This window comes from Corvus cornix, chromosome 4 (assembly GCF_000738735.6).
Source record: "Corvus cornix cornix isolate S_Up_H32 chromosome 4, ASM73873v5, whole genome shotgun sequence".
NCBI lineage: Eukaryota > Metazoa > Chordata > Aves > Passeriformes > Corvidae > Corvus > Corvus cornix.
In genome coordinates, this window is record NC_046334.1 from 72198832 (window position 1) to 72210059 (window position 11228).

Consider the following 11228-nt stretch of genomic DNA (forward strand, 5'->3'; position numbering starts at 1 on the left):
CCATCCCATCCCATCCCATCCCATCGCATCGCATCGCATCGCATCCCATCCCATCACCATCCCATCCCATCCCATCCCATCCCATCCCATCCCATCCCTTCCCATCCCATCCCATCCCATCCCTACCTTCCCCTGCCCTACCCTCCCCATCCCCATCCCTACCTTTCCCTGCTCTCCCATCCCATCCCTGCCTTTCCCTGCTCTCCCATCCCGTCCCATCCCATCCCGTCCGTGCCTCCCCCTGCCCTCCCACCCCGCCCTGCCTCCGCCGCCCTCCCCGCTCGGCCGCGGGGCTCAGGTGAGGCCGCCCCTTCCCGGCCCCGCAGGTACCGCCCGTATTTGTAGCGGCCGCCCGGGGCTCGGGGCCGCGTGGGCGCCCGCGGGTGGGCGGCGGGGCGGGGGCGGGCGGGAGGGAGGGGTGCGGGGTGCGGGTCCGCGTGTGTGCCGTGCCCAGGGGGAGGTTTCTTGCACACGCACACACACACACAACCGCACACACGCGCGCAACCCGCAGGACCGGCCCCGCTCCGGCCCCCCCCGCTCCCGGCTCACACCATGTTCCAGCCGTCTGCGAAGCGCTGCTTCACCATCGAGTCCCTGGTGGGCAAGGACACCCCCCTGGGCCCCGAGGACCCCCCGCGCCCCGCCGCCCTCGCCTACCCCGGCCCCGCCGCCGCCGCCGACGCCGCCGCCTTCGCCCCCGGCTTCCAGCGGAGCCGCCGGCCGGGCCCTGTACGGCAGCGCCGAGCTCGTCTTCCCCGAGGCCGTGGGGCACCCGGCGCTGCCCGTCGGGCCCCCCCCAGCTGGGGGGCTCGGCCCTGCCGCACCCGCACCCCTTCTTCGGGCCGCAGCACCGCGAACCCGCTCAACTTTTACCCCTGGGTGCTGCGGAACCGCTTCTTCGGCCACCGCTTCCAAGGTGAGCGGGGGCTGCGGGGGGCGCGGGCCGAGGGCTGGCGGCGGCCCCGGGGGCTGCGGAGCCGCGGGGCTCCTTCCCCGGGGGTCGGGGGGCCCGGGGGCAGGACCTGTTGCTGCCGTGCCCGCACGCACGGCCGGGGCCCCGGGCGCTCCACAGCGGGGCCGGTGTCTCTGCACACCCGGCGCCTCTGCACACCCGGTGCCCGGTGCCTCTGCACACCCGGCGCCTCTGCACACCCCGGTGCTTCTGCACACCCGGGGCGGTGCCTCTGCACACCCGCGGCCGGAGCGCTCCCGCAGCCCCAGGGCCGTGCCGTGCCCGGGCAGAGCCGGGGACCCGGGGCAGCCCCGCAGAGTCCGGCCGAGCATCGCGGGGCTCCCCGGGGACGGGACCGGCGCCGCCGCCTCCGTGCGCAGCCGAGCCGGGAATTTGGTTTTCTCCTTCCCGGGAACGAAGGGAAGGATTTCGGTGCGGTGGATCTCGGCTGCGCAGCGAGACGTTGTTTGGTTCCGTAGATTTTTCTCTCTATTCCGTTTCTTCTCTTTATTTCTCTCTTCTCTTTCTTTCCTTTTCTTTCTTTTCTTCACTTTCTTCTTTTGCTTCTTTCATTCTTTTCTTTCCTTCCTTCCTTCTTTCCTTCTTTCTCTGAATCTTCTGGTTTTGTCTCTATTTCTTTTATCTTTATTTTCTTTCTCTCCGTTTCTTACTATCCTCTTCCTTTCCCTTTCTTTATCTGCGCCCTTTTCTTTCCTTTCCTTTCCCCCCATGTTTGGTTGGTTTTTTTCCCTCTGTTTTTATTTTCTCATTTTTCTGTCTCCGTTTCCCCTCCATCGCCGTCCCCTCTGTCCCGCCGCGGTGCCGGGGGGTCCCCGCAGCCCGGATTAGTTTTATCTGCTCACCACCAACCCCTCGCTTGTCTCCGGGGCTCCGCCGGGGATTGCGGCCGCTGCCGGCGGCGCTCGGGGGCACCGGCCCGGCCCCCTCGGGCCCCGGGAGCGGCTCCGGCCGGGGCCGCGCGGGGCTCCCGGTCCCCCACAGCCCCCGGGCCCGGCCCGCCGCTCTCCCGCGCCGTCCCTCTGTCCTGCCTTCTCTCTCCGCCTTTAATTCTCTTTTTCTCTCCTCGCTTTCGTTTCTTTCTACCTTGTTTCTCTCGCTTGCGGTGCAGCTTCTCTCCTTCGTTATTCTTTGCTTCTTTCCTTGTTTTCTCGCTTTCCCACTTCTCGTCTCTTTCTTTCCTTCCCCTTTCACTTTCTTTTCCTTCTTGTTTTTCTTTCTCTTTTTTTCCCTCTTTTTTTTATTGCTTTCCCACTTCTCTTCTCTTTCTTTCCTTGTCCCCTTCCCTCTTTCTTTCTCCCCACCACTTTTTTCTTTCTTAGTTCTCCTTTTTTATTTTTTTCCTGTCACTTTCTCAGTCTTTCTCCTATTTTATAATCTCTTTTCCTCTCTCAGTTTTTTCTCTGCCTCCCACCTTCTCTTCCCCTTTCTTTCCTCTTCCCGCTGCTCTCCCCGTCCATCCCTTCTCCCTCTATTTCTTTCTCTCTCCCTCCCCTCCCTTTGGCGCTGTGTCCAACCCCACCGTGGGACTGCGAGGAGCCAAGAGGGAGAATGCGGGACAAACGCTGCAATTTTAGGGTGGGGAAGGCGCCCAAAACCCCTCAATTCCCCTTTTGTGCCCTCCCCGTGCCACAGGGCGAGGAGGCCACCACAACATCGCCCTGCAGCGGGGGGGGCTGGGGGTGCTGGTGCTGAACTCCGCTCTGTGCCCGCAGGGAGCGAGGTGTCCAGGAGAGCCTCCTGCTGCACGGCCCCTTCGCCCGCAAGCCCCAAGCGCATCCGCACGGCCTTTTCCCCGTCGCAGCTGCTGCGCCTGGAGAGGGCCTTCGAGAAGAACCACTACGTGGTGGGCGCCGAGCGCAAGCAGCTGGCCAGCAGCCTCAGCCTCTCCGAGACACAGGTACCGCCACCCGCCTGTCCCACTCCTGTCCCGCTGTGTCCCGCTGTGTCCCGGGATCCCAGCCCCGGGAGCAGCTCGGCACCGGCCGCTCGGAGCAGCACCAGACCCGCACGGTGCTCCCTGCTGGCGAAATCCCAGCTGGGATTGCCCAGGAGCCCCAGCACGGGCAGACCCCGCGGGTGTTTCTGGGCTCCTCGGGGTGGGTTTGGGGTTTTTTGCGTGGCAGCATTCGGGTGTTACGGTCGCTGTGGCAGGTTTGGGGCCGAGAATGCAGCTCTGGCATCATCCCGCGCTCCGGAGCGGTTTTCCGGTGTTGTTTCTCGCCTGCTTGGGGTGTTTTCCCTGGGAGCAGTTTATGGGTTTAAAAATCCGGTTAGGAAAGGAGCAGCAGCCCGAAGCCTTCCCGGGAAAGCCGGAAAACCGTGGCTCAGCCGAGCAGCTCCGGGTCTGTGCACCAACACCTGGAATGCAGGATGGGTGTGGGGACGGTGCTGCCGAGGGGCGCTGGTTTTGGATGAGGCTTTCGGAATCAGAACAGACATTTCCCAGGAATTTAGATCTCAGGAGACCCAGGAGAAGCACAAGGATGAAAGGAAAAGTGAACAGAGCTGGGGGAAAATGAGGGAATTGTGGCTGAGCACCTCTGTGTGCCCGAGGCCGGTGTCCCGGTAGTGGCTGTTCCCAAATGCTCCAGGGAAGCAGCGCTGTTTCCCGGGATATTCAGTAACTGAGGGGGGGGAGAAAGTTTTCCCCAAATTCTGGTGAGGTACTTGGGCCTATGTGCTGAATTCATTGAATTTTTATGCTTTAATTTAATTGGGAAATAAAACTGGAGCCGTGGGTGTTCCCAGGGCCCGCCTGGCTCATCCTCGCCCAGGCTCTGCCAAACAAAACCCCCAAACGCATCCCTGGGAGCGGGAAGTCCCTGGGAGGAGAATGTCACCGGCACAGGGACGGCGGCAAGGAGCAGGTGTGGATGTTGGGAAGCAGGGACCGAACCCCCCAAATCCAGAGGGTGTGGGAATCCCGAGGGCAAGGCTGTCCCGACCCCCAGCCCGCGGCTCGTGGGGCCCAGTGCTGACACCCGGCTCGGGTCCCTTCCACTGCTCCCGTCACCTCTCTGGGCTGCAATGGAGAAAAAAGGGGGAAAAAAGGACAAAACCCAAAGGTCAAAGAACAACCAGGAACTTGTCGGGGTGGAAAGGGCAGCTGTGGGATGCCCGAGGGGGAGCTCAGCCATTCCCTGGCCTTTTCCAGCATCGCCCGGAGCCCAAACGCGATAATGGGATTTACTGGGGAAACGCAGCGGCATCCGAACCGAAATCCCAGGGAGACTCAGGAGTGGAAAGAGGCCATGCAGATATTTATAATCTTCATTTTTTTATGTGCTGCAGCCTATTTGGTGTTTCCATGATTTTGGGAAGCTGCTGCTGCTGGCAGGGAGCGAGCGCGGGGACAACGGGAGGCGGCTGCAGGGCTGGGAAAGGCTCCTGTCCTTCCCACGGCCTCAGGATCCATCTGGGAATGGGCATCCGGCAGCAGAGGTTTCATGCAGCAGGGAAAGCCTTTTCCCTTCTGTTTTGTGGTTTTGGAAAAATAATTTAAAAAAAAAAATCTGTTTTAATTACCTGGAGGGAAATAATCCCAGTGTGCGGAGGGACAGGATTCGGGATGTACATCCAGGTATTGGGATTGGAGGAGTGGGACGGCCAGGGGCTGGCTGCCGTGCCAAAAGCAGGATATTATTACTATTACCGTTATTATTAATTATATATTCGGTGATAAATCCTGCATGGAATCAAGTTTCCATGGAAAACCAACCCCCTGGTCCACGACACCCATCCCGGTGTGACACCGGTGTGTTTTCACCTGGGGCCCCACACCCAAACCCACAGTTTGGGGGGTTTTCCGATTTTTTTCATGGATTTAACAATTCCCAGACAGGATTCAGGTTATGGCTGTGCCTGGCCCTATTTCCCAGCTGCTTTTCCCTCCGGAAAAGGGAGTTTTGTCCTTCGGGCTGTGCCAGCTCCGGGTCCCCCAGCTGGGGAGCAGCACCTGGAGCAGCCCAGGGAAGGTGAGAAGGGTTCAGGTCCTGCCCAGCATCGGGAAATGCCTTGGGATATGGGGTGGGGACGGTGCAGGGGTTTAACCCCTTCCCAGCCGTTCTCCTCCCAAGGAGCGGTGTTAATTTGGGATAAGATCGGAGCAACAGGCCCAGGGAATGGCAAAATCAAAGGGGCTGGGGGAACAAAACTCAGCTCAGGGTCCTGAGGCAAATCCAGGGGTTCCGTAAGTGGGGTCAGGGTGCAGCAGGTGCAGGGAGGGCTCCGGAGGGAAGGTGGGATGGTCTGAGCGAGAGGAGCCGTCTGTGGGGTTTGGGTGTGATGGGGGGACACGGGGGGCACGGGGGGGGTGAGCCGGGTGGCATCGAGCCGGGCATGTGGTGGGGGTTCCAGGCACCGGTGGCACTGGGATCAGCAGGGATTCCAGGCACTGGTGGCACTGGGATCAGCGGGGATTCCAGGCACTGTGGATGCTCCAGAATTGGTGTGCCGGGCTGGGATCTGGCAGTGGGACGAGCTGGGGGCACCGTGCTGTGTCCTGTCGGGATGGGCATCGCCTCGCCGTGCCCAGCGCTGGTGGCACCAGGTCACTTCACCTCCCAAGGCAGCACCCTGGGCTGGGAAGGCACTTCCCTGGGTTCCTCTGGTGCGATGGAGCCCAGAATTCCCAGCAGAGCCACTCCACCCCTGGCAGACCCCGTTCGGGGTCTCAAATCTGCATTCCCAGAGCAAAGGCCTCTCCCTGGCTCCTGCCAGAGGGAAGTTTGGGGTGATTGTGGAATCACTGCATATCCCAGTGTCCCCTCCTGGCTTTGGATGATTACGGAGTCACTGGATATCCCGGTGTCCCCTCCTGGAGCTGTCCCTGCAGGAATGGAGCAGCCCTGGCCGGGGGCTCGAGGCCGGCTGGGAATCGCAGCCGCTCCATAATTAATAATTAATAATTAACGGAGCGAATGCCTGGGAACCACGGGAGGAGAAAGATGCCCAGATAGGGCTGGAGGGTGGCCGCAGGGCTCAGCCCAGGGCCGGCAGCTGTCCCTCCCCCGGAAACTGTCCCCAAAAGCAAACTCCCAAAAGTTTTGGGGTGTTTTCAGGAGGAAAGTCCCAGCGGGGACAGCAGGAACAGGCGGAGGTGCGGCGCTGGCACTGGGGGTGGTGGCACTTTGGGTGACAGCCGGGCACAAGCGCTGTCACCCGGTGATGGCAGGGCTGGTCCCTCTCTGTCCCCTCCAGACGCATCCCAGCGCTCTCAGCCTTTGGGGCATTGCCCAGGGAAGCTCCACACGGAGCCACCGGATTTTAATTGTGCCCAGCGTGGTGATGGCAATGTCACCTTCGAGCCAGGGCTGATTCTCCGGGTGCCATCGGCATTCCCGGAGCAGAGCCGGATGTCCCGGTGGCCGTGGTGGCCCTCGGGGCACTGCACAGGTGGGGATGTGCAGGGAAACCCAGGGATGGGAGCCGGGGCAGGATGGGTGGGGCAGGACCGGGATGCGGGAGCCATCCCGGGACCGTCCCCATCCTGCAGCAGGAGCACGGGGCGGGAGGTGAACCTGGGGACATTCCCGCCGGGAATGGCGGGGCTGGAAGCTTGGCATGTCACTGCAGCTGGATGCACAAGCCCCGGCATGGGAACGGTTAATTTGGGAAGCGATAAAACCCCGGGCTCGGAGGTTTAAACCAGTTACTCCTGGAGTCGGGATGAAGCGGCGCAGGGGGGCAGCTGGGAGGGGATCCCAGTGCCCACTGCGAGCTTCTCACGCTTTCCCCACTGTGGCTGCGGCCCGCTGGAGTGAGGGATGCGGCATCGGAGGGCCAGGGAGCTCCTCCAGGCTGGAAACACCCCCATTCCCGCAGCTGGGACGGCTGGGAATCCCGGGGAGCCTCATCCCGCAGGACCGGCCGTTGCCCCTGAGCGGAAGCCGGGCAGAGCCGCCGCTCTCCCTCCCTGCTCCCACCCAGCCTCGCCCCGGCGGGTAAATTGCTTCCTGCCCTGCTTCCCCTTCCACACCTCGGGGATAAGGCAACTTCCCCGCTCCCAGAGGGCCGCGAGCTTTAATTAAAGTTTGCCAAGTGCTCCGCGCTGCTTGAACCGAAGGCGCCAGCTCGGTATTGCTCCGGGAATGCCCCAAAGGTAGGAGAGCGAATGGGCTGTGTCCCGGGCGGGGGCAGGACACATCCCGGTGGCACAAAGAGCTGTTCCCAGAGCCGGGGCGGCCGGAGAGTCAAGGGCTGCTGCTGTGCTGGCTGCGGCTCCAGGGAATGCCGGCCCGCGGGATGGGAACGCCGGCCCCGGGATGGGAATGCCGGCCCGCGGGATCGGAACGCCGGCCCGGGATGGGAAAGCCGGCCCGCGGGATGGGAACGCCGGCCCGCGGGATGGGAAACGCCGGCCCGGGATAGGAATGCAGGCCCGGGATGGAATGCCGGCCCGCGGGATGGGAACGCCGGCCCGGGATGGGAATGCAGGCCCGGGATGGGAATGCCGGCCCGTGCCGCGCCGGGAAGGCTCCGGAGCAGGGAGCAGGCGGTGCCCGTGGCTGGTGCTGAAGGAGAGTGGGAAAAGGGCCGGTGATCCTGGCAGGGAGCGGTGCCAGCGGCTGCAGGATCAGGACCAGCTGCAGCGGGAGAAGGCTCAGCCTGGGCTGGGCTGGCAGCGGCGGCCGAGCAGCGGCACCTAGTGCTGCGGGCCTGGGAGCCCGGCGGCGTCCACAGCCCTTCTGGGGCATCCTGGATCCTGCCTGGAGCATCCACAGCCCGCCTGGGGCATCCTGGATCCTGCCTGGGGCACCCTGAATCCTGCCTGTGGCATCCTGGATCCTGCCTGGGGCATCTTCATCCCACCTGCAGCACCCACATCCCGCAGCGCTGCCTGCAGCATCCCACCCCACTGCCATCCCTCACACCACATCCCTGCCCGCAGCACCCAGCGCTGCTGCCCGGGGCATCCACACCGCTCCCTGCAGCATCCCAGCTGCAGCATCCCTCACCACCCAGCAGGCATCCTGCGTCCCATCCTGCATCCCATCCTGCATCCCATCCTGCATCCCATCTGCACCATCCCACATCCTGCACTGCCGCCTGCAGCATCCCGCATCCTGCGTCCCATCCTGGACCCCTGCCTGCAGCATCCGACCTGCAGCATCCCTCCCCACTGCCTGCAGCATCCCTCATTCCCTGATGGAGCACCCCACAACCCTGCCTGCAGCATTCCCACATCCCTCACCCCATCCACGCTGCTTCCTGCAGCATCCTGCATCCCTCACCGCTGCCACCAGCATCCCTCATCCCTGGCTGCAGCATCCTGCATCCCTGCCTCCGGCATCCCGCGTCCCTCGCTGCACCACTGACCGTGTGGGTGCCCTCAGCCTCCCAAACTGCCCCATGTCCGTGCTGCCCTGTCCACCCCCCACCCCAGCCCATGCTCCCAGGGCTGGGATCGAGGACTGTGGAGTTGGATCAGGATTCCTGGGGCCTTGGCAGGTGAGGAGGGTGGGATCCCCAAGGACGGAGACTCCGCTGCCTCTCCGGGCTCCTGGGATGGTGTTTGGCACCAGCACAGTGGAAAAGGTGGAAAAGGTGGAAAAACCTCAGTGTGGTCAATTAATGATCGATAATTGTAGTCACAGTCCTGGCTGGAGGTGCGGGGATGGCTCCGAGTGTCATCCCAGTGGTCACTGGAGCCACGGCCGCTGTGCCCGTGGCATCCTGGCACCAGTGACAGCCGGACCAGGGCCGGCTTTGGCTGCTGCCGCAGCTCTGCCCAGCCGGGCACAGCCCAGCTCAGGCTGATGGGCTCTGGGTGCTGCAGTGAGGGTCCCCTGTGCCGCTGTCCCGTGTCTGAGGTGTCACCGAAGTGTCCTTCACCCCCCGGGGTTTCTCCAGGGCTGGGATGTGCAGCCGAGCAGGGCTGGGAGGTGGCAGCAACCACATTTGTCCCCCGTGTCCCACCTTGCCTTGGGAAACTGAGGCAGGGCAGGGTGGCTGTGGGAGCTCCTGGAGGGACAGGGAGGGACAGTTTTCCAAGGAAAACCGAGCTTCCTGCGGGCTGCAGCGGCGTCCCCGTGCGGGGCCAGCTGTGCCAGGACCCCACGAGCGCCCGTCTCTCCGTGTCCCAGGTGAAAGTGTGGTTCCAGAACAGGCGGACGAAATACAAACGGCAGAAGCTGGAGGAGGAGGGCCCCGACTCGGACCAGAAGAAGAAGGGCTCGCACCACATCAACCGATGGCGCCTCGCCACCAAGCAGTCGAGCGGAGAAGACATCGACGTCACCTCCAACGACTAAGGCAGGGACAGGCTCCTGGTGCGGCCACCATGGAGAGGACCCCGGGGCAGGAAGGGGGGACACAGGCGGCGGCACCGACCGGACTGTAGGGACGTCGCCCAAGCCGCCGCCGCCGCCGCGGCCTTTCCCCGGGGCGCCGGCCCGGGCGGGGACCGACCCCCGTCCCCCCGGGGCGTCCCTCGGAGGGGCTTTTCGGGGAGCTCCCGCCGAGCCGAGGAGGGAGAGGAGGCTGCCAGGGCGGCCCCGGGACCGCGCATCCTCCTCGGCGCTGGAGTCCGTGAGATCCAACCAACACGTCCTACCGGAAATGTTCCACCCCCTTCTTCATTTGCCTTTTTATTATCATTTTCCACCTTTTCCTCCCCCTCCCCTTCCCCCCTCCCTCATTTTCTCCGTTGGTTCATTGTTTGGGTTTTTTATGACAACTCATTTTAATTTATTCTTTCTTTCCGTGCCCGTGTGCGTGCGTTCCCTGCCGTAGGTAGCAGCTGTAGTGAGTGTTACTGCGTGGAAATAAAAGGCAAAACGTGCTGGAAACTCATCTGGATACCTGGGAGGGGAGGGGACGAGGGGACCGCGCCCTCCTCATGGTGGGGACAGCGGTGTCCTTGTGGGACGGGGACTGGGAGTCACTGGGAGGCACTGGGAGCGATGGAACAAGCGGAGTTTGGTGGCCCCATGGCGGTGGGTGAGGACAGGGGTGTCCCTGGGGGTCCCACAGCTGTGACAGGTACGGGGGGTGTCCCTGGGGGTGTCCCTGGGGGTCCCACAGCTGTGACAGGTACGGGGGGTGTCCCTGGGGGTGTCCCTGGGGGTCCCACAGCTGTGACAGGTACGGGGGGTGTCCCTGGGGGTGTCCCTGGGGGTCCCACAGCTGTGACAGGTACAGGGGGTGTCCCTGGGGGTGTCCCTGGGGGTGTCCCTGGGGGTCCCACAGCTGTGACAGGTACGGGGGGTGTCCCTGGGGGTGTCCCTGGGGGTCCCACAGCTGTGACAGGTACGGGGGGTGCCCCTGGGGGTGTCCCTGGGGGTCCCACAGCTGTGACAGGTACGTGGCAGCTCCAGGGCCGGCAGCTCCACACCTGCACAGGGATTGAATGTCGGGAGAGCTCCCAAACAGCTCCGCTTCCCCATGGATCCCTCGGGAATATCCCCTGCAGGGAGACCACCCCCGGCATGGGGCACCCAAGGCGGGCCCCCCTGGGACCCGCAGGAATGAGGGACTTGGAGGTGGGGGAAGCTCAGAGGAGAAAGGTCAGGAGTCCTTCTCAGGTTCTCCTGGAATCTGGGGAAAAACACGTACCATAATTTTATATATACATATATCTATAAAAAAGAACTGTCTCTATATATTATATACAAATATATATAAAAATTATATTAAATATATATATAAAATAATTTTATAAAAATATATCTCGATATAAAATTATATATAAAATATACCATATATATACACATATATATACACGAACAAAACATATACATATAAATGCATATATAATGTGTACACTGTATTTGATATTTTATATATAATTTATATTTTGTATCTATTATCTATATTTTATTGGTATGCAGACCATATATGCACATATTTGTGCATGTAATATGTATATATAAAATACAGATCATGTTTTATAATGTGAATATTATATATAATAATATCTAATTACATATTTTAAAATATATCAATTGGCTTATATATTTTATTATATGTACTAGATGATAATTATATATATTATGCCTATAATTATACATATTTTTATCTTATAGCCTCTTACAGATTTTGTAATTATTTATGTATAATTATATACAGACACAAAAAATTTGTCATTCCTGCTGCTGGGAAAGCCCCCTCCCCACCTGCCCTGACATTCCAGGAAAATCCCCCATACCCAGCAGCTTCTCCCCTGAAAATCCAGCCCATAATAACCTTGTCCTTAGACAAGGCCTTTAAATCCCAAAATTCCACACGGAGCTGGGAGCACACCAAGTGTTTG

General features: G+C 61.1%; 1 protein-coding gene across 1 annotated transcript; it reads left to right on the forward strand.

Annotated features, from left to right (window-relative positions):
- Window positions 1-419: 419 nt before the first annotated feature.
- On the forward strand, window positions 420-9781 carry LOC120409962 (homeobox protein EMX1-like). The gene is given in 7 exon segments (XM_039551600.1): window positions 420-662; window positions 664-801; window positions 803-866; window positions 868-1124; window positions 2689-2740; window positions 2742-2873; window positions 9061-9781. Coding segments are annotated over 7 exon segments (918 nt in total). The 5' UTR covers window positions 420-555; the 3' UTR covers window positions 9229-9781.
- The last annotated feature ends 1447 nt before the right edge of the window (window positions 9782-11228 follow it).